General features: G+C 45.0%; 1 protein-coding gene and 1 long non-coding RNA gene across 6 annotated transcripts in view; one reads left to right on the top strand and one right to left on the bottom strand.

Moving 5' to 3' along the window:
* Window positions 1–17954, bottom strand: part of LOC309527884 (uncharacterized protein) — a 62940-nt gene extending 44986 nt beyond the window's left edge. Inside the window, exons 1-2 of one of the 5 annotated variants that reach the window (XM_082214895.1) lie at window positions 17876–17954; window positions 1663–1741 (exon numbers count right to left, since the gene is read on the bottom strand). In XM_082214895.1, the coding sequence (XP_082071021.1) occupies window positions 1663–1741; window positions 17876–17896 (100 nt within the window). In that variant the 5' untranslated portion in view covers window positions 17897–17954. Of the gene's footprint in view, window positions 1–1662; window positions 1742–11056; window positions 11765–17875 lie in introns of those variants that run through there. The other 4 variants (XM_082214893.1, XM_082214892.1, XM_082214894.1 and 1 more) reach the window with 4 other exon arrangements.
* Window positions 17955–18005: 51 nt separating this feature from the next.
* On the top strand, window positions 18006–22568 carry LOC309527905. The gene is made up of 2 exons (XR_014217422.1): window positions 18006–18127; window positions 22330–22568. It is a non-coding gene; the product is annotated as an uncharacterized lncRNA (long non-coding RNA).
* The last annotated feature ends 4674 nt before the right edge of the window (window positions 22569–27242 follow it).

The raw sequence follows: 27242 nt of genomic DNA, 5'->3' as shown, positions 1-27242 counted from the left end.
TTCGTAACACATGGTTGGGCCATCATGGCCAAGTATCTCATGGCCAAGTATCTGCATCAAAGCCATTGCACTATGGGTTGTCAATCACAGACAATATATTCTTGCCACCTTTGATAGATACCTTACAAAGGTAGGTAAAGGTAAAGGACCCCTGGACAGTTAAGTCCAGTCAAAGGCGACTGTGGGGATGTGGCGTTCATCTCGCTTTCAGACTGAGGGAGCTGACATTTGTTCACAGACAGCTTTCCAAGTCATGTGGAAACCACTTCTGGTGCAACAGAACACTGTGACAGAAACCAGAGCGCATGGAAACACTGTTTACCTTCCTGTCGCAGGGGTACCTGTTTATCTACTTGCACTGGCATGCTTTCAAACTGCTATATTGGCAGAAGCTGGGACAGAGCAACAGGAGCTCACCCCATCATGGGGATTCAAACCGCCAACCTTCTGGTCGGCAAGCCCAAGGGGCTGAGTGGTTTGGACCACAGCACCACCTCCGTCCCATATGATACCTTACAAAACATCACACTGTTCCCTGTACAGAAATTCAAGCTCCACATATGAAAGAGTAAAGGAAGCAGCTCATCAGCCAGAAGAATCTAAAGAAAAAGTATAAAGTATACTAGAGTGGCAATGCAGATAGAAGTCTACCATGGTGTGAATACAGTGGTGCCTCGCAAGACGAAAAGAATCCGTTCTGTGATTCTCTTCGTCTAGCATTTTTTTTCCGTCTTGCGAAGCAAGCCCATTGAAGGATTAGCGGATTAGCGCTATTAGAGGCTTTTAGCGGCTTATCTGCTGATCGGATCAGCTGATAAGAGGCTTAGCGCTATTAGTGGCTTATCTGCTGATCGGATCAGCTGATAAGCGGCTTAGCGGCTTAGAAAAAGGGGGGGAAGGGAAAAAAACCAGTAGGAACTCGCAAGACATTGTCGGCTTGCGAAGCAAGCCCATAGGAGATTCGTTTTGCGAAGCACCTCCAAAACGGAAAACTCTTTCGTCTAGTGAGTTTTCCGTCTTGCGAGGCATTCGTCTTGCGGGGCACCACTGTATTCTGGCTTCAGGAGAGCAGATCCCAGCTGCTTCACTCCTCCTTGCTCATTTTACTGCTGTACTGCACTAAACCAAGCCACAGTTTGGCTTGGTGTGTCGTCTGAACCCCCACTTAGGGTTTACCTCTCCCAGATGAAGCACGGGCTGTAAGCCATGGGACAAACCTTGGTCACCGCTCATGATTAGCCTGGAGACAGCTAAACTGCAAGCCTTGTTTTGGATGACACGCTAAGCCAAACCAGCTTAGCTCAGTGCAGCATTGCAGCAAAATAAGCGAGGAGAACTGGAAGCTCCACCCAACTATGCAGTTCACTGGGTGGGCCTTGGTCCAACCACCATCATACAACCCAGGCTACCTCCATTGTTACAAAGATAAAAATGGTGTTACTGCCCTGAGAAATCTACGGAGGTAATAAACAAGCCACACTTTGTGTTCTTGGCGCATTTTGCAGTCTCAGAGCTACCAAACTTGGGAAAAGTTCTGTATAGTAAGGGGTCAATGGAAAGAGTCATATATGGTGGAAGTTACATATAACAGAGTTGATAGCATGCAGGCATTGCAGATCAATAGTGGATAAAGCCCTGCACCCTTCGTGCTTCCCAGTTTACCTTTGTCAATCTGAGCAAGTTCCTGGTTCTCTCCCTCAGAGTCATCACTGTCTTCCTCATCACTCAGGGGATAGGAGATCTAGGAGAGAAACACATTAGGAAATAGTTTAATATAAAACAGGCATGCACAGATCAGTGTAATTCTGACCCTGGTCCCTTTCACATGCATTCTGTCCTCTTTCAGCAGTTTTTTGGTGTGTTTTTAAGGCATGCATCACATTTATATTTGACTTTTTCCCCCCTTAGAACTTTATTAAGCAATCGAAATAGTTTGCAATGAAGCAAAACAAAGAATCAGGTGGCAACTTGCTATTATTGGTTGGATATGACAATGGAACATGAAGTGGTTCAATCTAAAGTCAGACAAGGAAATAGGATTATTTTTCTTGAAGGAACAACGAGGGCTAGTAATAGTGGATATGTGTATGTAATCAACACCAAATTAAATCAATGAAAATGTCTCACCCTTAAGCAAACAGCTTTCAACCTGCTGTTAACAGTATTTCTTTATGCTCTTTTGCCTTTGGTTTATTTTGATTATTAATAAAAAATAAAATAACTTTCAAAAACCGCTCACCCACCCAAGCATTTTAAATGAATGTTTTATTTCTGCCACTGCTGCTTCAGTTTTGCAAGTCACTTTTATCTATTTTTTCATTCTTGTGCTGTTGTTTTTATTATGTCATGTCAGCAGCTTGGCGGGGGTGGAATTTGAAGGGCAAGATTTAACATTTGCTTGAACTAAATAATATCTATGCCATCTCCCTGGAGAGCCATGGGAACTGTATGACCTGGGGATAGCCAAGAATTCTATCACCTTCACCAGAATGAAACCCCCAAGAGTCTATAGACAGCCATAAAACAAATAAAACTGCCATAGTGTAATATAGAGAAGCTCTTAGCTAAGCTGAATGATTACACCAGAACCCAGAGAATACAGTGGTGCCCCGCAAGACGAATGCCTCGCAAGACGGAAAACTCGCTAGACGAAAGGATTTTCCGTTTTTTGAGCTGCTTCGCAAGACGAATTTCCCTATGGGCTTGCTTCGCAAGACGAAAAACGAAAACGTCTTGCAAGTTTGTTTCCTTTTTCTTAACACCGTTAATACAGTTGTGACTTGACTTCGAGGAACAACTCATAGAACGCGGTGTGGTAGCCTTTTTTGAGGTTTTTGAAGACTTTGGTATTTTTGAAGCTTTTCCAAAACTTCTTTTAAACTTTTAAAACTTTTTTGGGGGGGTTGGATTTTGGGTTGGGGTGTTTGGAATTCAAGGACTTGGTGTTGGGAAGGGGTTTGCAAGAATCTGGAAGCTTGTGTGTTTTTCCTCTGCATTTTTATGATTTTCTGTGACCATTGGGCCACTCTGCTGTTTTTTAAAAAAAATTCTGGATTTGAATTTCTGTGTGGTGGGTGGCTGGGGGAACAGTTGAGGAGGGGTTTGCAAGAATCTGGAAGCTTGTGTGGTTTTTTCCTGCGTTTTTATGATTTTCTGTGACCATTGGGCCACTCTGTTTTTTTTTAAAAAAAATCTGGATTTGAATTTCTGTGTGGTGGGTGGCTGGGGGAACAGTTGAGGAGGGGGTTCTTCAGCAAGAAGCAAAGAGTGGAAGAGGAACCTTCTTCGAGTTGTCCCCCAGAGTCTTAGAAAATGTACTGTACACTTTGTTGATTTTTAAATGTTTTTCTGTCATGTTTAGAAACTTAATTTATTGTTCCTTCAATTTTTGAAATGCTCTTTACAGTATGTGTGACTTTAAAGAGCACTTAATAAACTCTTGTTGTACCAAATTTGGCTTTGTTTGGACTTTTTTTGACCATAGGAACGCATTAATTGGATTTCAATGCATTCCTATGGGATTTCGTGCTTCGCAAGACGAAAAATTCGCTAAACGAAAAAACTCGCGGAACGAATTAATTTCGTCTTGCGAGGCACCACTGTACACTGTAGTGGTTTTCCAAACAGAGATGCTATTTCAAGAGCTCGGGTCCCCTTAGATCTCACACAATCTATGTCTGAAAACTGCTGCACTGGCCACACATTCATTTCTGGGCCTAATTCAAGGTGCTCTCGTTAATGTCTAAAGCCCAAAGTGATAAAGTCCCCAAATATCTGAAAGGCAGCCTTCTTCACTGCAGACCCCCTCAGGTGTTCAGATCTATTGGGTGGATAAAAAATTAGTATTACTCTTATACAAAGGCACCCAGAAACTTTAAATAAACATTGCTCAAAGTAGAGAGTGTGCATGCAATTGCTTATATGTGGCTTAGTCAAAGAAAACCAATATATTAAGTGTGCAGACGTACACACTTTTGCACAGAAATGGGAAAGGAAAAAAAATAGGATGGAGGCTGCTATCCAGAAGCACGCATGTGCTGGATCAGGGATATGCTACTACTGTTCACAGGATTCCCTGAGCTATCGGCTTTGTCTCAGCAGAAAGCTGCAGCTGTGTTTATTTAAGGAAGAAACTTGGACTGTAGCTGGAGGGCTTTGCTGCTGCAGCCTCGTTCACTCCTTGTCTCCGCTCAAGGCTGGAAAATTCCCAAGTTTCCTCCAATCACAATTTGGGGGTGCCATTTCCCCATAAAAGTGCATGCTGGAAAGCCTATAGGAAAAAAAGGAGTTACAAGACTAGGGAAGCCGAGTTAATTTAAATGTTTAGGTCTGGGGTAGCCAAGATGGTACCCTCCAGATGTTACAGACAACAACTCCCATCAGCCCCAGGCAACACAGCCAATGATCAGGGATTATGGGAATTGTAGTCCACAACAGCTGTGAATCTCTGACTGTGTGGCCCAGGCGGGGCCAGATTTAGGTTTGATGAGGCCCTAAGCTACTGAAGGTAATGGGGCCCTTTATATGTCCGGCTGTCCTTTGTCAACAACAAATTGTCGCTATTTTTTGTGTTGAATATATGCTATATGGTAATTTATGGACCTAATAGGTATGTAAAGCCATTTGCACATAACAAAATATGTTTTTTATCATAGTAACTGTTGAACTGAAATACAATTAAGATGTATATTAATAGTGAAATACAATTAAGTATATTAATAGTAAAATAATTATTAAGCTCTGACTGTATGTAAGTTTGATTTTATTTGTTTTTTATATTATATTTAGGAAATGTACATCCAGTGGTTTTTTTCCTTTAAAATTTTTTGGGGCCCCCAAGGGAGTGGGGCCATAAGCTATAGCTTGTTTAGCTTATACAGTGGTACCTCAGGTCACATACGCTTCAGGTTACAGACTCCGCTAACCCAGAAATAGTGCTTCAGGTTAAGAACTTTGCTTCAGGATGAGAACCGAAATCGTGCTGCAGTGGCGCGACAGCAGCAGGAGGCCCCATTAGCTAAAGTGGTGCTTCAAGTTAAGAACAGTTTCAGGTTAAGTACGGACCTCCGGAACAAATTAAGTACTTAACCTGAGGTACCACTGTACGTATATCCAGCTCTGGGCCCAGGGAACAGTGGGAAGTCGCTGAAAACCATTGGAAGAGCTGGCCTCTTGCCAAGGGAACATGCTGAGCACAAATATTTATTGAGCAGGTTAAGCTGGTGGTAAGGGTCCTGGGGAGTTCTTGTTCAAGATGCCAGCATCATTGTTTTCTCATGACCAGGCCTCCAATGTAATAAAAACAGCCCTAAGATAACTATCTGGGGCAGTTATATTGGCTCTATTGGTTGGGTGGGGCAAATAAAGGGGTTTTTTTCGTATTCGTTTTTCCGCTAACAAAGCTTGCACATGTGCACTTGGCCTAACCTGTGAATCAAGGCTGCCCATGTAGGATCTTTCGTGAGTTACGCTCAGATTGTGTGGATGGAGCATTGGCGGGTGGGGAACAGCAGGTCGTTGGACTATATGACCCTCGTGGTCCCTTCCACCGCTACCATTCTCTGATTTTCTTATTCTATATCCCCTACTTTACATAAGTTACTACAGACTGAAAAGCAGAACACTAAATGCTCGATGCAGCCATAGACAACTTCTACATATTGCCCAACAAGGGCAATGTGCTCAAAGCACAATGGACTGTTAAAACAGTCAAACAGATAGAGTAAATAAAAGTTATAATCACTGCCGTTTAACACCAACCATTCAACAGTTAACGGTGTGTGAACTGGCCTTACCTCCAGTACTGTTTACAGGTAGTGCAATACTAAAATTAGTCCCCAAGTTCATCCAACAGAAGCAAAGAGGGAGGAAGTATTCCTCTTAAGGGAACTCGTTTTCTGAACAGGAGGGGTTGAGAATAAACTAGAACACAGATGAAGAGCAAAAGGAAGAGGGTGAGAGAAATAGCCTCTCTGGGAGATGGGAGGATGGAAACAAATCCTGTTGAGCAAGACTTTCATCAGCTGAGTGAGAAAGCTGCCTAGAGCCCAGCGGAAAGATCAAGCAACAACTGCACAACCGACCACAAGAAAATTCTGAATACTCTTGCTTCTCCAAACAATACTCCCAAGCATCCTGTTCAACTCTGCAAATGAACCAAGTAACAAACTGCACAGGAAGGATTGTTCAGCAGACTGGGAATTGGGAGAGACAGGGAGCCAAACTGCTGTAAATGGTTAGAAAGGTCACAGTTTACAGCAAGGGAGTCTCCAAGTTAGATGTTAACCTTGAAAGTGCTGCCTTCCAAGCTTGCGTCCAATTAGTATGTGGGCAGGAGCCAGTGTTCCAATCATTCCTGAAAAAACTATTCCAAATTACGGAGTAGGCCAGGGGTAGCTGACATGGTGCTCTCTGGATGTTGTTGGGATTCTGACTCCCATCAGCCCCAGCCAGGATGGTCAATGATCAGGAATGATGGGTGTTGTCGTCAAAGGACATCTAGAAGGCACCATGTTTGCTATTCAAGTCATGGAACATGCACCTAGTTTCCCACAGGCGGCAGTCACGGCCACCAACTTGGATGGCTTCAAAAGAGGAATGGACAGATTCATTAGAGAAGGCTATCAATGGCTACTAGCAGAAATGTTTCTGAATACCAGTTGCTGGAAACTACAGGAAGGCGAGTGTTCATTCTCTGGTCCTGCTTGCAAATTTTCCTACAGGGATCTGGTTGGTCACAGACGGAATAGGATGCTGGCCTAGATGGGCCACTGGTCTGATCCAGCACTGCTCCTCTTATGGTCCTAGACCATAATTCTCAACTGCTGTCATGGTGAGTTTTATCTGGGTCACTGTGCCGGTGGTAGAAGACACCCTTTCTGAAGGACTGCCATACATGCATATGGCCAGCAGAGCCAATTGAGAAGAAAGTGAAGAGAGATCAGACAAAGGAAGAAAAAGTAAAGGAAGATAAAGGAGTGTGTGTTTTTAAATGGGTACAGACCAAGAAAACAGATCGTCATGGGAAGTTCTTTTCTGTCACATATTCAACTGTGGATTGGCACTGGATTTCTTCCTTGTTTTTTCACTCTCATAATTGTAAATTTGCTGTTACTTGCCTAAATCCATAGCATGGAGAAATACTGTTAAACATCTGTAAGACTAAAGAGCGGCTGCCAATCTGTCACTCCCTGTCTACAGCTGAGGTCTGTGCCCATTTGGTCTGGGTGGATTTAACCAGCCAACTTCTGCATTTACACAGGGTGGTTGTAGCAACGGTTGCATGTATGATCCCTATCTTGAGAAAAACAAGCACTTGAACTGCACCAAGTCCAATTAGACAACAGGCAGCACCCAGAACTCCTGCTTCAGAACTCAGAGGTGGAACCATGCAAGGTTAAAAAAAGGAGGAGCTGTGTCTAGCTCAATAATGTTTGCTCACTGGTCCTCAGCCCAACAGTTGACACAAGGGCAGAGGAACATTCTTCCTTCTTGCAAGGATAAGGAAACAGGCTGTCTTCTGGCGCAGTCATGTCACGGATAAGAGTTTGCAACTACCCTGGCAACTCTCCCTCCACCTCTTCTCAGGAAAACTCCCTTTACACTGTGATAAACCAGAGCCCTAGGATCAAGGAATCAAACATCCACACCTTAAGATAGCATAGAGATCCAATTATGCCGCTTAAGTTCACACAAGGATAACATGGCTGCAGAATGACCTCGCAGGAATGGAGGCACAGATTAATGGGGGTGCTATCTTTAATAAAACCTAAGCCCTCTTAAGGGGTTGCAAGGAGAGCAATGGGATTATGTGAGGGAGTGGTCTGGATGAGTGCTAGCTCCACCCTTTCCACCACCAACCTTCGTCGCCTTCCAACTTGTGAACATGAGTGTCTGAGATGGAGAGTGTTCTGAATCCATGGAAAATTGGGGTGCTAAAACATGCAGGGAGCCACTACAGACACAGAAGGCTCTCTACTGCGATGGAAAGTAGAAAAGCAGTAAGAACATTTATACATATTTCCCCCCTCAAATGCTCTCATTGTCCTCTTTTCAACTCTTGGAAGAGGGCTGTATCCTGATGTTTTTAGACTACAGCTCCCAGGGCCAACAGAAATTGTAGTCCAAAACATCTGGACCGTACCAAGTTGGAGAAAGGTAACCTAGATGATTCTAACAACCATTCTGACTGAAAGGGAGCGGCTTTCCTAACACCACCAGCAAGTTTATGGCCAAGTGGAGATTTGGACCACACTTCCAAGCTCACATTTTGCACTTTTGGGGAACACACAGTCACCCATGCTTTCTGTTTAAGCAGTTGTCTATTAGGACAGAGAAAGAACGAATATACAAAGACAAACATGATTTCAAAACACGAATGCGGGGAAACTTACCTATGGAATTAACTGCTCCAGGATGAGGTTTTGGCCAAGTATATAAACATGAATTTCTAAAGAGAGATTTTGAACCATGCATACTTTCTCATGGCTCATGCTTATTATATTTTTCTTTCCCCTATGCAAATACAAGCATGTATTCCCAGGTGTTAGGAGAGGAGGATGGTGGCAGTCTACCCGCCCTCAAGGTTTCAGATTACATGAGATTATTCCTCGGAGGCAAACTTCTCTCTCCGGGTATTGGTTTATAGAAAGTTAGTCAAGACATGTTCCTAATATCTATTACTTTTTTGCAGGTTACATCTTGGAGATATCCAAGACCATCTTGAGGTTGGACAACCAGAAGCGTGTAACAGGCATCAAATAGTCTATCCTCTTCTTGCACAGCAATAGCAGTACAGCTGCCCCCATGCAAATATACCAGTTGATTCAAGGGTGCTGTCTTTATTTTAAAACATCACGTTGTCAAAAGTTCAGTGTTTCTATAGTTGGGTGTGAAGGAGCACCAATCTTTCTACTCCTCTGGCCATTCTGACGACTGAAAACTATTCACTTTTGCAGCTGCTGACAACAAAGTCTGCAACATCATAGCCTAGGCTATGATTCTTTGTGTGATGCTCAGGTGAGAGACAACCCTATAAACTGACTTTTGTGTACAACTGTAGTTACTTTGGGGCACACCTCCATGAAACAGACCCAACAGAGATTATAGATTCTGTCCCATAAAATAATTTTTTTCAAAATTGCATTTACTACCAGCTAAATCCAGGACTACAATCCTTTATCCAAGTGAAACAAAACATATTAATATGCCAGCTAGCCCACAACCACTGGATATGAAGAGACATTTGAACATCAGGCACCATTTTGTTCTCAGAAGTGTACACTTTACTGTGTCCCTTTATGAAGTGGGCAGCATCATTATTTCCATCTGCTTTTTTAAAAAAAGCAAAAGTTACTAATTTCTAGTTGCCTATGTTCAGAAGTTTGTTTCAACACTCCAAGCCCGACTCAGTGCTATTAACTAGAAGCTATACTAAGAACCAGAGGCCTACTGTATATATTCCCCATTCCAAGACATATTTATCTGGAGGGGGAGGGAAGAGGGGAGAGAAATCAAGTTTGAACAAATGCTGAACTTTTTCTGTTCTCCAGCTTGTGCAAGTCTCCAACGCCTTTTCCTCTCCAACTGTGTTCTTTTGAGAAGAAGCAGTGGCAGCTTTACAAGAACTTGTGCTAATTCCTTCAGGACAGCTGCTTAAAACCAAAGCTTGGCACACAAACTTGACAGACCCTGGGTCTAGAAAGCCACTCCAGACCCACACATGCAAGGTATAAGGGCAGACCTCAACACTGCTCAGAATAGGCAGTCACAATTCCACCCCCAGCTAGCTCCCACCCAGACACTGCTCTCCTAGAGACGCCTGGAAACCCTTTGACTTCAGATAGCATGGCCAAGTTCACTGTGGAGTCTGGAAGACCTTTGTCTGCGGCAGGCTTCCCCAACATGGTGCCCTCCAAATGCTTTGGACTACATCTCTCAGCACATCCATGCTGGCTGAGGGTTATCTAGAGCACCCACACCTCACTGGGCCCTAATCAAATGTTATATTGGGGGGGGGGAGGCAGGAAAAGTAGTCTGGCCCTGCAGACGGGAGGGAGGCCACATTTGAAGTACATGGTCTCCTCCAAAAATTCCCGGGAACTGTCACTTGTTAAGGGTCCTGGGAAGTGTGGCTTTGTGAAGACTAAACTACACTTTCCAGGAATCTTTGGGAGAAGCTTTTGAATAAATGTGCATGCAATGTGCCACAAGCATATGGTGCAGATGTGTCTGGAGTCCCTAGCCTTTATGAACTCACTGACAATATCCAGACAGACACAGGCAAGTCCATGAAAATGAATTAACTTGCTCAGTAATTTACCAACAAAGAGAGCTGTAAGGGGCAGGTAAAAGGTACGGCCTGATCCACTCATGTTTACTCAGAAGTCAGTCCTGCAGAGCTCAAAGGTTTGCTCTTTAGCAAGCACCAGACTGTAACTATACCATGCAATCCTAAACATGTTTAGCCACAACAAGTAATTTCCACTGGTTTTTTTTTTGGGGGGGGGATATGCTTACTCTCAAGTAATTTGGAAATATCTACAGACTTAGAAAAGACAAGTGCAGTCAAAACCCGTGCCTAGCAAAGCACTTCACCAACTTCTAAATATTTCCCAAAAGTTTTATTCATTTGTTTTCAGAGTGGCACAGCCCCCTCTCTTTGCAGGAGCCATTCTCAACATCAAAAAAATGTCTCCCTTCAAATATAATCCGCAACACACAAAATATGCACTTTGCTAATAACCCTTGCATCCACACAGTGCACTTTTCAAGGCTCGAGGCTGTCCAAGGAAGTGCAAGGCCTCCTCCATCCCTTGAGCTGCTGTGTGGACAAAGACAACCTGGCCCTCGAAAGGAACAGGCCTTATTCAAGTGCATACGCGGCTCTCACGGTTAACTCGTGCCACGACCAGGATGCGAAAGGGAGAAAACGAGCCCTGGCCATGCTAACAAGAACAGTATAGAGTTTCTGCAATCAGTACAGCTCAACGCAAAAATAAAAAATGAGACGTGCTTTGGAATATACAACCAACTCCGCGCTCCCTTTTTTTTTTACCTTTAACTGGAAGGGCTGGATCTCATTCAAACTCTGATTCCTGAGCTTCTTCGTGAGGATCTTGAGCATGGTACAAATCCAGAGAGCCGGGAAAGAGTTAAGCACCCACGCACATCTAGATCGGCTGCTGCTGCCGCCGCCGCCACGCTTGGAGGCACTCAGAATAGCTTGCATTCAGCAACTTCAGGTACAGACAACTTGTAGCTTGGAGAGGGCAGGATCTGCAGAGAGAAATTCGATCTTGCGCCCCTTTCCTTCCAGACAACAGCCTGGATGGGTCTGGGTTTTGCTGATGAAAAATACTGCCACGCACAGTCTTTGGTTGTTGTCCCCCCCGTCCCTTCCTTTTCTTCCAACACGTATAGATATTACACAGCAAATCCTTTCATTTGCTTCGCAGGCTGCGGAGGCAGCCGAGGTAAAGGAGCAGCTATAGCGGAGCTTAGCAAGAGAGGCAAAAGGGGAGCAGCAGCAAGAATTTAGGAAGAGATGAGCGAGCTCTCCCAGCAGAGGCCCGGGGCTCCGCTCATGGCAGCGGGTCTAACGTGCCATGCTGCTCACTCGCTTCCCCGTCGCCGGCAGCCCCTGGCCAGCATCGCTCCTCCTGGGCACACGCGCTCTTCCTCCCTCGCGCACCCGGCCCGGCTCCTTTTTCTGTCTTCCACGCTCCCTTCTCGCTGCCTTCGAGCTGTGTGAAACTTGTAACAAACAGAACACGCTTCCGAGGCGCCCATTGGCCCGGCCGAGGAGGACTGTGTCAATTTCAGTGGGCGGGGCTTCCATTTAAAGGGAAACCAAAAGGAAGAAGGGGAAAGTCGCCTTTCACGCGCGCGCGCACCCTCCCTCCGGGCTGGGAGATCCAGAGGCGCCGGATGCCATAAGCCCTGGCAGCTGCAGATCCTTAAATCCGAAAGGATCCCCCACCACTCTTGAGACGAGGGCTGGGGATCACTAGCAGCATACTGTGTGTGTGTGTGTGTGTGTGTGTGTGTGTGTGTGTGTGTGTGCGTGCACACACACACACACACACACATATATATATGTGTGTGTATGTGTGTGTGTATGTGCATAAAAGGGTAAAGGGACCCCTGACCATTAGGTCCAGTCGTGGCCGACTGTGGGGTTGCGGCGCTCATCTCGCTTTATTGGCCGAGGGAGCCGGCGTATAGCTTCCGGGTCATGTGGCCAGCACGACTAAGCCACTTCTGGCGAACCAGAGCAGCACACAGAAACGCCGTTTACCTTCCCGCCGGAGCGGAACCTATTTATCTACTTGCACTTTGATGTGCTTTCAAACTGCTAGGTTGCCAGGAGCAGGGACCAAGCAACGGGAGCTCACCCCGTCACAGGGATTCGAACCACCAACCTTCTGATCGGCAAGTCCTAGGCTCTCTGGATTTTAAAAGTTTTATTCAGCACTTCAGAAAGTTTGCTCTGCATCCTAGTAGGATGCCATGAATCACTAACATCGTATATTTATTACAGAGACTAACAAAACAGAGATTCATTATTTCCAGCACAATGTGAAGACAGAAGCTGAAATGCTTTGCTAGCAATAACTGATCTATTTTGTTAGCCGCTGAGATATGTATAGCACCCATGAATGTGCGTACGATGAAGAGCCTTGTGGCACCTTCAAAACTAACAAATTCATTATGGCATTAGCTTCAGTGGCCTACACTCTAGAAGAGAATTGTAGGGAAGAGACCTCCAGAGTCATCTAGTCCAACCCCTGCAATGAAGGAATCTCAACTTAAAAACCTCCGAGGAAGGAGAGTCCACCACCTTCCCAGGGAGTTCGTTCCACTATCAAACAGCTCCTACCATCAGAAAGTACTTCTGGATGATTAGTAGGAATCTATTTTCTTGTAACTTGAAGCCATTGGATTGGGTCCTACCCTCCAGAGGAGGAGAAAAGAAGCTTACTTCCATCTGACAGCCCTTTAGATACTTGAAGATGCCTATCATATCTCCTCTCAGTCTCCACTTTTCCAGGCTAAACATACGCAGCTCCTTCAACTGCTCCTCATAGGGCTTGGTTTCCAGACCCTTGATCATCTTGGTTGCCCTCCTCTTCACAGTACTCCAGGGTGTGAGCTGAATGAGCCCTTGGTCACCCTCCTCTGCAAACATTCCAGCTTGTCAATATTATTCTTAAATGGTGGTGCCCAGAACTGGACACAGTACTCCAGATGTGGCTGGCCTGACCAAGGCAGAATAGAGAAGGACTATTACTTCACTTGATTGGGACACTATACTTCCGTTGATGCAGCCTAGAAAAGCATTAGCTGTCTCACACTGTTGGCTCATGTTAAGCTTTTGGTCTACTAAAACACCTAGATCCTTTTCACATGTAGGACTGGCAAGCCAGATGTCCCCCATCTTTTATTTATGCAGCTTGTTCTTCCAGCCTAAGTGCAAAAACTTACATTTGTCCCTATTTTCAGTTCACCAATCTGTTTAAGGTTACATTGAATCTTGATTCTGTCTTCTGCGGCATTAGCTTCCCCCTCCCAGTTTGGCATCATTTGCAAATGTGATGAGCATCTCTTCAATCCTTTCATCCAAGTCATTTATAAAGACGTTGACAGTCAGGGTGTACATCCATAGCAGTGACCAGAGGAGGAATGACCTCTCAGACGCCTTTATCTGCCCCAGCTGCAACAAAACATCTCTCTCCCATATCAGTTTCTACAGACACAGCAGGTGTTGTAGCCTTCCAACAGTTTGACTTCACCCCCAAAGGCGCACTCCTCCCGTCTCCCAAGAAATATGAATTCCAATGAACGATGGGCCCAGGAACGAACCCTGCAGCACCCCACTTGTCACTTTCCCCCAGGATGACGGGGAACCCTTAGTGAGCACTCTTTGGGTTGGGTCAGTCATCCAACTACATATCCACCTAACAGTTACCTCATCCAGTCCACATTTTACCAGCTGTTCTGTAGTGAGGCCGTATACAGATGATAGCTTTTTAGAGACTGGCACCGCAATACTCTATGCATCTTTCCTGAGAAGTAAGCACCGCTGCATTCATCAGAGCTTATTTTCTAGTGCAGGGATAGTCAGCAGGGTGCCCTCTAGGTGTTTTGGACGGCAGCTGTCATCAGCTAGCATGGCCAATGGGTAGGGCTGGTGGGTGTTGTCAGTGCAAAATATCTGGAGGCCACCATGTTGACTAGCCCAGTAGTGTATTTAGAACTCCACTGCTGGTAGAGTTGTCCCTGGGCATGGTGTCTCGCCAAGGTATCTAACCGAACTTATGTTTGGCATGATTTCCCCCTCCCCCCGCCACCCAAAAAAGCCAGAACTATGCCTAAAGAAGCATGTTTAACTAAATGAAAGGATAGGTACATTTCTACGTAACTACATATGTGTGCACGTGCTCCTTTTAAAGGCAAAGACAGACTACCATTCTGATCAGAGAACATTGCCACACTCACTTTGCTTATTCAGGAGACTAGGGCAACCAGCATGGGGGGAGGAAATCCTCAAAAATTATTGGAAAGCATTAAAAATACTCAATTAACTGAGGTTCTGCCCCCTCTAGCCAAAGCCTGCCCCCCGTAATGTCCTCTTTGGGGAGGGATTTTTCCCATTATCTCCCCCCAAAAGCTCAACAACTTTTGGGGTCGATCTCTCTCAAAAAAAGGCTCGCCCTAACAAAAATCCTGGTCATGCCCAAGGGAACTAGCTGCAACTAGGAAGACAGAGCAAGGACATTCTCCTTCCTTGAAAAAGGTTTCCACTTGTACCCTTACAGATTGCAAAAGTACAGCAGGCTTAAAAGGGGAAGTTACACCAGAGCAATGTTTGTCATACACAGCCTTGTGGTGTGTCCTCTTGAAGAACCCAGGCAGGAGCGCCAAAGGAAATTTGCTAATGACCTTGCGAATACTCCCTGAGCACCGTTATTATCTGATGGGTGCTGGGCACTCTGTGCAGAGCGGAGCAGCTCCATGCTATAATTATTATCTCACGGCTGTTCATCTGTCGAGTTCCAGCAGGTCCTGAGCTGAGGTCCTTTGAGCTGAAGAACAAAGGCACTTACCAGTGAACTGTTCCAGGAAACCTTGCAGTATATGACGATCATTCTGTTGTTCAGATCTGGTCTGAAGGCACACAAGGCCATTGTCTTGCTGGAGCTATACTAACCTGGGTCTGGGTAGTGCCTGGAGTGGATGAGTGTCTGGGAACCATCCTACCTTGGATTCCATGAAGGATGAAAGGTGGGAAATAATTGTAAGAAAATAAATAAAGGGCACTGTTGTTCAGGCCTTGGCTGTTTATGAGATTCACATGCTGTTCCTGTTTTTGGAAACACTCCCATGAGCTAATAGATGGATTGGTATTTCATTTCAAGCGAATATTTTACATTGGCTTTTTAGTTGTTATTACTCACCCCAAGACTTCTGGAGCAGGATGTCTACACACACCCCAATAAATAGAAAATCAAAGGCCTAAATTAAATACTCAGATTTTCTTATGCCTTACAAGTAGGGCCATGTCAATGTAAAGTTCATCCAAATATCTCAATATACAATGCTAGATGTTCCCAAAGGGTAATCAGACTTAACCAAATAGCTGACTGTATAAACATTTGAAATTGTAGTGAACTAAGAATCAAAATGGAGGCATATGCTATCAACAGTGTAACAGATTCTGAACTTAAAAATGGAAAGCGCAGTGCTGGTGGTCAACAAAAGGGGTTTAAAGAGTCTCTCAAGGCAAATCTAAAAAAAATGTAGTATAAACACAGACAACTGGGAAACACTGACCTGTGAGTGCTCCAGTTGGAGAACAGCCTTTACCAAAGGTGTCATGGGCTTTGAAGATGCTCGAACTCAGGACGAAAGAGAGAAACGTGCTAAGAGGAAGACATGCTTGGCAAACCATCATCATGATCACCTCCTGCCTGGAAAGCTATGACCCCACTGTGGAAGGATGTGTGGATCCAGAATTGGCCTCCACAGTCACTTATGGACTCACTGTTAAGACCGTGTTTATGGAAGACAATCTTACTTGGCTATGAGTGATCGCCAAAGAGAGAAGAGATTATTTTCGTGCCATGTTTTTTTAGGAAGAAGAAAAAAAGCCTCTCGCCAAAGAACAGAGAGGGGCATTTAAAATCCAGCTATTAACACTTAACATCCAATCCCTGGCACTTTTAACTAAGCCAGTCACCATGCCACTACAAGAAGCCTCCTAGCCTCGTAAGAGATGTGTATCAGGAGGTGGTGATTCAAGAAGTGCAGCTTCTTCAGTTGAACTGTATCCATGCATCACAGAGAACTTGATCATCATGCAAGCCTAATGGAGGGTGGGTGGGAAGAGAAGAGCTCTTGTGGAAGAAGGAAAGTCTACTCTGGGGACATCTCCTCCAGATGTTGTTGGACTCCGGCTCCCATCATCCCTGGCCATCGGCCATGCTGGCTGGGTCTGATGGGAGTCTGATGGACTGTTAGTGTTTGAAGGGATACAATGCTATAGCCACCAATGGTCAGCTCATTCCATTTCATCACTCCTAATTGATTTCCCCTCCCAATCCCAAGGGAATCAAAGGAATTGTGAAACTGAACAAGCATCTTCTGGTTTAGAAAGTTTCACTCCTAAGGGAAGAGGCATTCTTTGTTGCCATTTTAAGGACAAAAAGTGTAATAGCATCTGTTGATGTATATGAAAATATGCAAGCATTTTCATTTGAGAGGGAAAGTAAAATTCAAATCAACTCCCAGCTCTGTTTTGTTGAGGGTTCTTTCCCTCATTTTTGACTAATCCTTCTCCTCTGCCTTTAGGAAGAACAAGACAACAACATACATTTTAAAAAGTGATGGGGGGAATTTCTCCATGCCAGAGGGCTCAAGCACCATCTAGCGGCATCATCCATTCATTACATTGTCAATGAACATTGTTCCAAGTGTCAAAATCGGAACCCGTCATGAGCAACAAACTATACCCCACATAAAATACGAATTCAGCTGTGTCTGTGTAAGACACAAAAATAAATGAATACACATTTGAGATAATTAAGACAGGGCAGAAACTAGAGTTGTATTTGGCCCTAACCGTGGTTTTCAAAAGCTTTTCAAAAAAGTGAAGTAGCAGTTGGGGTGGAGGGTGAATTTGGGCCTGAATTTAACTGTTAATCATCCTGTTTATGTTCAAGAGAAGAAGCATGGGGTTGTAGTAGTATTACTCATAATATGCAAAAACAATAAAAATAAACCACCTTCAGTTTTCAAAAACCATTTTTTGTCCCCATCCTCCTCCCTGCTACAAAGGCCACACTGAGACCAAGGAAACCAACAGGTAGTGCCACCCCTTGGGCACCTTTGCCTCAGTCTGCTTCTCCTGGTGCTCTTCCCTCTCTCCCCCTCCCACTAATAACTGCTTCTTTCCCCTCAGCCACCATGTCCTTTTGTGACATCAGAGGCAGTTTGTAGCTAATGGCAACAGCGCAACCTTCCTAGACCTGATGGTTGTGGGGGCACCACAGCAGTGAGTTGCTTATTATTAAAAAAAATTTACAGTTCAACCTTCATATGTACTGTTACCTATTTGTGCCCCAACTTCAACCCACAAATATCCCCTGGCTTTTGTCAACTGGCTTCTGAAAGTGAATTTCAACGAGCATAAATCTACAAACATCCACCTGCTTCAGCCTCATGGCATTTCACTGATATCTGAATGAGAACCCATTGGCTTCCACCCACTAACATCTTCCAGGTTCAGTTAGGTCCATCACTAGATGTGAGCCAGTTTCTGACAATGGGTGTCAGCCACCTTCAAGCCCCAACTCTGCTCAGCAAGTGAACTTGCCTTATTATCGTTCCACAGCATCCCACAGCTAGACGATTGCTTCTGTCCGCCTGCTGATTCCCCTCCTCCAAGTGGCAAAATGGGCAACACTTCCTGTCCCAGCTGTTGCCCACTGTGGTCTGTTGGGAAAGAGGAAAGGGCTCATTTTTATACCCACCCAGTTGCCATGGGCATTTGTGATGTCACAGGTAGTCCGTAGCCAATGGCAACCGCTGGGGATGCATCACCAGAATCTCCTCAGGCCTCACAATGGTAGGTGCACCTCAGCAGTGATTTATTTGCATGCTTGTTTATTATTAGAATCATAGACCTGTAGGGACCCTAGGAGTCATCTACAGGGATCATAGCTGAAGAATCTCTGACAGAGGGCCACCCAACCTCTGTTTAGAAACCTCCATTGAGGAGAGTCAGCCACCTTCCAAGGCAGTTCATTCCACAGTCGAACAGCTCTCACTGTCAGAAAATTCCTCCTAGTTTTTAGTCAGAATCTCCTTTCTTGTAATTGTCATCCATTGGCCCAGGTCCACAACAACTCTCTTCCTCTCCCATATGACATTAGCTGGAAAGGAAAGGGGGGAACCTGGGCTCTTCCTGTTCCCGACAGCCATGGAGGCAGTGTTGCAACCCATCCTGTATAATACAGGATCGTCCTGTATTTCAGTGTAAAATGCTACATCCTGTATTGATTCATTGCAGGACAGAGTTTGTCCCGTATTTCTGTATTCTGCTACGTACTCTTTCTCTCAGCCAAGTAGAGGATCCTTTCCTCATCCTGCCTCCAAGGAGGACCAAACCAGGGCAAGGCTTTCATGTTGTTGCTTCCAGTTCCCTGCTGTTTTGGCTGAATTAAGGCAGCCATCTGCAGAGCTGCAGCCTGTGAGCTCTGGGCCCCGTCCTTCAAGGAGGAACAGGTTCTGAGGCTCTAGAAGCAAGCCGCTTTGTGTCAGCGTAGCCCAGAAGCCCCATTTCCAAACAAAGTTATCTGCATGACATTTGAAAGAGGAGGGTTGGGGGTGAAATAGCTCTCCACAAGGATTGCTCCCCACCTAATATTTTCTCTCTCTTTCAGAAATTTAACAAAGCCCATTCCCTCATCAGAATATGCCCTCCCCCATTTATTTACTTATTTGCCCTGGCCTGCATGTATTGCTGTACATGCGCATTTATTTGAAAGGGTGCATGGAATGTCATGTATTGAAGCTCTGTGCAGCAAAGCACAGACAGATTTACAAATTCATGTGTATGTGTGTGTGGCAAATTCCAGAGGGGCCACCCTGTTAGGCTGCAATAGATTGTAATGCATTGCTTAGTCTGCATCAGGTGAAAAAAAATCCACCACTGCAGCCCCCCCCCCCCCGTATTTTGCCAAAACAATGGTGGCAACTCTAAGTGGAAGCTGATCCAGCTCTGGCTTCTTGGCTTCTTACTTACAACTCCAAGGGGCGGCAGCACCGACTGACAGCTTCCTCCTCTTTAGTTTCAGTTTTGTGCAACACAGCAGGGAGGAGGAGGGTCGGACCAGAAGCAGAAGGAGGTGGTTCTGCCTGTCATTGGCTCAGGTGGCACCTACCCTTGGTTTCCCTGCCTTCTGCCCTCTGGAATACCTCCTCTAAAAGAGTAGGCCATAGTTGAAGGACCTGCAAGAGAAGGAAACCGCAGGAGCAAAATGCATATGTTTTTATGCTGGAAAGCTCTCCAGCCAGGTAAATTGCAAACATGGAAAGGCAACCCAAACATAAGCTGCCTGTGGCATAGTTCGAGTTTCTGTTATGAGAAGGGCTGAACGGCAAGGGGCAGCATAAGACCTTCACACTCACTCCTAATTTATGAAATGTGCAATTGTCACCAGAGGGCAGCAAAGGAGCATTAATGCTTGCTGATTTGCGGCCAGTAGATGTGTTACAAGAGAAAAGGAGCTGAAGAGGTTATGAAGGGCATTCAGAACTGATTTCTTCTGCAAAGTGATGTTACCTGTCGCAGAGCTGGAAGTAGGAGCGGAGCAGGCTACCTCAGAAGGTGGTAGACTTTCCCCTGTTGAAGTTGTGTAAGCCGAGGCTAGATGACTACATGTCAGAGATGCTGTAGCAGTGAACTTCCTGCATGGACAGGGTTGAACTAGATGGCGTTTGAGGTTCCTTCCAACTCTATGATCCTAAAATACCTATTTGCAGCAGGCTTGGCTCACCTGTGGCCTGCGAAATGTGATTGGACTTCAAATCCCATCAGCCCTGGCCAGCATGGGCCCTAGTCAGGGATGATGGGAGCTGCAGTTCCAGCAACATTGGGTGAGAGGGAGACACACAGGTGAGCCACTCCTGCCCTATGGGGTCAAAGTTCTTTCAGGGTCTTTCAACACACCCTGTTTTTTAAAAAAATGTTCAGCTCATATTAAGCATTGGCTAGAAAAGGCTTGAATTATCCAAAAGCATAGCTACCTGAGTTCTCTCCATGAAGCCTAAAAGAAGCTGCAGAGCTTCCTTTTACTGAGGATCACCTCCCCACCAAGTGGTGGCTGGTGTGCATTGGGAGAAGGCATAGCAAAAGGCAGGAGGACCAACACTAGGTGGAACTAGAGCCAATAACAGGCAGAGTCAAGCGATTCTGTCCCCCAGCCAGCTCCCTGCTGAGTTCTATGAGGGCAAAACTGACACCAAGGAAGAGGACGCAGACAAGCAGCGCCACCCCCTGAACTGGTTGCCTGTAAAAAAAGAAGGCAGGCAGGTTGGAGCTGGCTGAGAGCAAACTGAGGCTGAGGGGGCAATGCTCCATTTGCCCTAATAAACCAGCCTACACTGGGCTCTCCAGACTGGGTTTTATGTTCGGCTTTTCATAGGCGTTTTCTGGAAAAAGTCATTGATAGTGCAATAGTGGTGGATTGATACTGGACTGTCCGCACATCGTTCTGCTTTATTAGTTGTTCTGCAGTGCCTCCCCAGTGTTCCCGTCTGGAGAGGCACTCTTCTGCTGCAGCGCAACGAAAGCAGGATGAAAAATAAACTGGGACATTCATGGTCCAGAAAGTTACAGGGGGAAGTTTCTGCTCTGAAACACCTGAAGGCACAAACTGTTATCAAAAGTGAGACCCCATATAACTGCCGAGATACCCTCATGAGGAAATCATCAGGAATGCTCAATAAAAAAGATGTTTGGGAGGGACCCTGAGTCAGACCAGGGGCCATTTAGCTAACTCGCTGCTATCTATCCTGCCTAGCAGCAGATCTCCCCAGGTAATGTTCTTTTCCTAGCCCTTCCACCCAAAAGGCTTTTGCTGGCAATGTCAGAGATTGAACTTGGCCTTTCAAACATATGCTCTGCCACTGAGTCATCGCCTCCTCTGGGATTACTCCTAACCTTTTCTGGGTTCACCCTTTCAGCTTATCAACTGATACGCCACACATGAGCTTACCTGCGAGGCGATTGCTTGGGTGCATGTATCCATGCTCTGGTAACCATTTAGAGCAGGAGAGGGGATTTCTTCTCCCCTCCCAATGTTCCTGAACTGCAACTCCCATGAGCCCTAGCAAGCATGCCAATAGCCAGGGAGGATGGGAGTTGTAGTTCAGCAACATCTGGAGGGCCAAGATTCTCCACACCTGATTTAAGAGTACGTATTGAAAAATGTGTTGCCATTAACAAAGACCCAGAAGCTACCATGATCCAGAACAGGGCTGCAAGGTTATTAACCTGGGCAGTTTGATCATAGGGTGCCTGTGTTTTATCAGTTGCGCTGGCTCCATGTTGACTTCTGGTCCCAAATTCTGGGTTAAGCCCTTAAAGATCTCAATGGCTTGGGACCAAGTGGCCTGAAATACTGTTTACCTCTATATTCACTTACCTGGAACTTAAGATCCTTTCCAGAGGAACTGCTTCAGTGCCTGCACCAAATGGAGGCGGGCGACCGCTAGGGAGAGCGCCTTTTCAGTAGTGGCACCCCGGTTGGGAACAGCCTTCCCTGGGAGGCTGGCTTGGTGCCATCTCTGTGGTCTTTGAGACCTTTCTGTTCATCCAGGCCTTTTAAATAACTTACATAGCAGGAGCCACTCAGTGTATCTTATGGAAGATTGTTAGTACTGTCTATGGCACTGACTGGCAGTGTCTCTCTCTCTTTCCCAGCCCTACCTGGAGACGCCATATGGGGACTGAAGCTAGGACCTTCTGCATGCCAAGCAGATGCCCTAGTACAGGGCTAGGGCCCTGCCCTGTGTGTGCTGACTTCGGAGTCAGCCCCATTGGCCTCAAGGGGACATACTTCCTAGTCAACATGCATCAGACTGAGTGGTAAAGCAGCCCTCCCTTAGCGCAAGGACCTCTTGCAGGGCTGATCTCGGGGAACAAGAGGTTTTAAAAATGTGGCATACTGAATCTGGTGAGCCATTGTCTGTTGAGCAAAGGCTGAGCTTACATCTATATAGAAAGGGAAAGGTGTAATATTGCTTTATCTGTCCTTGCTTTAGGACAATGGAAGCAGAGAGAGGGTGGAGAGGCTGGTGGGGTTCTGACAAGTGTTGATCTCCCAGCTAACCAAGCCGAAGAGCCACCGAGGTACCCTGCTGTGCAAACTGCTGCTTATAGGAGACGTTGTCAATTCAATCTCCTGCCAAGTGTTACCTGATTTAAAGGGAGAGTCGGTGGAAGCACCCGAGGAACCTTCGGTGCAGAAAGAGATTGATTATGGAATAAAATTATAACATTATAGCTCTGAGCATGTCTTCATACCCAATCCGTAGAAGATGATTGCATCCCAATCAATTTATGGCTACCAGTTTTCAACAACAACCCCTCCCCAAATCTCCACCCCCCACTTTAGCTTCTCTCTGAAAATCTTCGAGGTGGAATGAGCTTGTCCAACATTTTTCTTTGGAGGTTTTTAAAACCCGTCTTTGCTTTCCACCATGGACAGCTTGACGGTTGCATTTCTGCAAAGCGAGGAAAAGGACAAAAAGCAGCTGCAAGTTAAGGATACAGTGGTACCTCTAGTTACAAACTTAATTCGTTCCGGAGGTCTGTTCTTAACCTGAAACTGTTCTTAACTAGAGGTGTGCTTTCACTAATGCTTTCGCACAATTTCTGTTCTCATCCTGGGGTAAAGTTGTCGAGGTAACTCTTCCAGGTTAGTGGAGTTTGTAACCTGAAGCATTTGTAACCTGAGGCATTTGTAACTCGAGGTCCCACTGTAATGGTGACGCTTAATTTGTTGGGCTTGGGTGGGTGGGTGCTGGATGTAAGAAACTGTGTGTATTCTGAGCTGGTAAGACTTGAGCCCACAGCAAATCCTGCCGTAGTACTTTGGGATCCCAGGCAAAGGAATTCTCCAAGGAGCTCAAGGGGGTGTACATGATTCTTCCTCACCTCTTTTCAACCCCATAGCAACCCTGTGAGGTAGGTTAGCCCACGATCACCCAGTCAGCTTAGTGGCTGCATAGGGATTTGACCGTGGTTTCCCAGGTCTACAGTTCAGTACTCTAAGCACTGCACCACACAAACGCCGGCTCCCTCGGCCTGAAAGCGGGATGAGCACCGCAACCCCATAGTCACCTTTGATAGGACTTTACCATCCAGGGGCCCTTTACCTTTACCTTTTTTGGTGTTTTCTTAACACCACACTCTAAAGGACAGGAAGTGTTTGTTCCAGGAACCCCTGGCAAAGAAACCCATGACACCAGTTATTTCAGAAGTCTTGCACAACAAAGCTGCTTCCCCAGAAGTTCAGACTTCCTGCAGTAAGAAAAGTGATGAGGAAATGCTCTGGGCAGTGCAGGACAACAGCTGCTTAACAGAAGTAGTCTAACTTCTCCGCAAACAAATCAGAATGAATGCTCAATAAGTCATCTGAAAGTGACCTTAGTATCACATTAAGGAATGTCTCAGTGGGAGTCAAGCTGTGAAGCACATCTTGTCTCCTTGGTCTGATCTGTCACTTGATGGCACACTTGAATACACACAAAGTGGACAGACAAACAGAGGTTTGCAGCCGGGGGAGCAATTTCAGGTGTGGAAGGGCGAGATTCAGATCAACGTTCGGAAGATCCATTCAAGATGAAATTACAAACGGAATATTTTAAGGGCATTTGTCATGGGGCTGTTCATTCTTTTCAATATTTCATTTTATTCCTGATTTCTCCTATCTCATAAGGAACCCAGTCATCCACACAGAACAGCCACATACCTCCCTTTTTAAAAACAAAGCTTACCCAACACAACACCCCAATTGTTTTGCAAGCATAGCCAGTACATAAGGCTGCCTCCAAACTGTCTCTATTTTGTGGGTAGGAGTCAAGTACATCCTGGAAATTTAGGTTTGTGCAATTAAACTACTCTGTTACCCTAGCACAGCAAATCTGATTTAGAAAATAAACTGACTTTTTGCCATTAGGAAAGTGATGAGAAATGCACAGAAACATGTGAGATGAATGAAAGATTAGCAGGCATATGTGTAGTAATAATAAAAATAATAATTTATTATTTACACCCCACCCATCTGGCTGGGTTTCCCCAGCTACTCTGTAAACACCCTGTATGCAAATCAGAATGAATGCTGAATAAACTGAATGCTGAATAAGAAGATCATCTGGAGGAGACCAAAGTGAATATTTGGAATAATAGTCCGTCACACTCAGGGTTTATCCACACTACTGAGCTAGCCAGATATGGATGCTCTGGTGCATAAGACTGTGGTGAGGTCTGGAGCATGAAATATCACCCCAAATATCACCCCAAGGCAGGGGTTTCTGCTCCTATACTTTCTATATTTCTATGGGCTCAGGCCAGAGCAGGACTGTGGGTCCTTTGCCCTCCCTTCCTCTTGGATTCGTGTGTACTTCAGCAACAGCAGACAAGGTGCAAGAAGAAAAGGACTTTGTGTGGGGAAGACTTTCATGGGAGCAATGTCACATTTATATCTTCCGTGGTGTGTCTCCCTCATTGCATCTATTTGTGTGTGCTGCGGGGAGGCAGCGCTGCACGAGACAGCGCACTGAAAGGCACTGTCGAAATTAGAGGTCTCTCTCCGAAGCAAACAGAACTTTGCAGCTCGGACTCATCTCTGCTAGTGCCGATTATTTAAGATGATGTCCCTTGTCAGATTCAAGGCCTCACGTGGAGGCAGAAGAGAGGGAGAGAGAGAGAGATCTCAGCCACCCCGAAGATTATCTGGATGTGGCAATGTTCAAACCCACTGGGCCCTGCCATGCTGCATTATTTAAGCCCAGTAACCAAATTTAGTAACCAGCCCGCAAGGCACTCTTGAGAAAAATGCGGTTTCCAGAGATTCATTTCCCAGCAGTGGTGAATCTGACCACAGCTACGGGCTTCTCGCTTTAAAGGAGCCACAACACAACGCTTTCTCCCTTTGCAGGGCACGGACTAATTCTTCAAGGACTGATTTAAACCCGGCAGTGTAAAGTTATATCATCACCGACAGAAATCAGAGTGGCCGAGAGAATCCCGTGCATGCAAAACAGCCTCACCCTCCCTCAACTTTGCACCACGCTTCTCCAGAAATGATCAGAAATGCCAACTTCTATTTATTTATTTTTAATGATATTTATTAAGAATTTTAAAATTACATGAAAAACAAAAAGAAAGAAAGAGAAAAAACAAAAGGAAAACAAACCACGATCAAGCAATACCAATTAATAAAAATCAAAATCAAAAAGTAACAACAAAACACGTAACACAAGACAATCAGAAAGCAAAAATAAACCACAAAAAATTAAAAACAAATCCAATATTCCAAAATCCTTAACTGTCATTACCTTATTTCATTGACTTCCTCACTCCTCCCTTGTTTGTATCCTAGTTGTTAATTATCACAGCAAATCCTTTCCATTTTTCATAATATTCTGTCATTAAATTACCTTAATCTATTTTAACCTTATCTTACTATAAAAGACCCTAAAACTTAAAACTTAGATCTTATTTATACCAGTTTCTCATAACCATAACATATTCTTACATACTTCTTTTAACATTTTTACTAAAGCCAAATAATTTCGTTCCAACATTTTTCTAACATTCATCAATTTTATAAAACAATCCTAATAAAAAAAATTTAAAATCTTTCTTCCAATCTTCATCCAGCGTCTCTTCCTCCCGGTCCCGGGTTTTGTCAGTCCTTTCTATCCCATCAATCTAGCTCATTAACCTGGCAATCTTATGTCCGAGGCCCTTAAGTCTCTTCCATGTCCCTTCCGCAGCTCTTCTTCATATTTATACTTGTACTTTACTTTGTCTCCTGCTCCTTTCACTCGTGGAAACTCCAACTTGACAGTGTTTTTTACCCTTCTCAACAAATCAGCCCCTTTTCCATAGTCCACACTAAGCTCCATGTGGTATTTAAAAACATGTTTCAAAATCCCTCCAGAATTAAGAGCCCCCACAACCCCAAAGATCTCACGGCCCATTGCCAGACTTGGAAAGTCACAACATCCCTGCATGGGGGGGGGGGGTCTATCCAACCCCCCATTTCCAAGCCAAACAAAACTCTATCTCTCCAAGCCTGGCTTTTTCCAAGTTCATTTGTCAAATCCAACCACTCATGTTCCTGCTGGGCCACAGCTCTCTCCATCTCTGGCTCCCAAGGTCCAGCAACATCCTCTTCCCTCATCTGATCTGTCAGAGCACACTCCTGATTTGATTCCTGGGTGGGTTCTATATAGTTACCCACTACCTGTCCAAAATTTCTGATCGCAGCAGTCATCAAGTCCGTCTTCTCATGTAACTGTTCCAAGAAAGCACTTGTTTTACAGAAAGCACGCACCAGAGCTTCTGAATACATTGTTATACAAGGTCAGAAGTCTGTTCCCACGATCGTAATCTGTTGCAGCTGCAGAGCTCCCCGATTTAGATTTAGTAACAGTTTCACAGGCTCCCTCTAGGGGATGAACTTCTATTTGATCTTTTCTTTTAAAAGTAGATCTGGCAACAAAGTTTCTTTTTTCAGATATTTTGTCAATATTTGTTCCTTTAAAATGTGAAGGAGAACAATGGAATCACTGTTTCTCTTCTTTTAACTATCTGTCAAAGACGTTTGTCTATGGTCAATGAACTTCCCAAAGAACGTCAGTCCTGACACCCCGCTCCCAGGTCCGAGACGGTGGAAAATTACCTTTCTTTACACTCTCTTCTGCAGGTTTAACCAGTCCGAAAAAAATTCCCCCTCTTCTCCTGCTTCCAAAGGGGGTTCAACAATTTTAAATGATGAAAGTTAATCCCTTACAAACGATTTTCTGATCTCTAGTTTGCCATGTCTTTGCTTTAATCTATCTACAAGAAACGGAAGGCTGACTTCCTGTTTAGACCTTCCCGTTTCAGTGCCAAATTTCTTAGTCCATTTTACCTTTCTACTCGCAGGTCATTATTTAAAGTC

Source organism: Podarcis vaucheri (assembly GCF_965113315.1).
Source record: "Podarcis vaucheri genome assembly, chromosome: 3".
NCBI classification, from domain to species: domain Eukaryota; kingdom Metazoa; phylum Chordata; class Lepidosauria; order Squamata; family Lacertidae; genus Podarcis; species Podarcis vaucheri.
The sequence above is the reverse complement of the archived record's forward strand: the minus strand, read 5'-3'. Positions and strand labels throughout refer to the sequence as shown.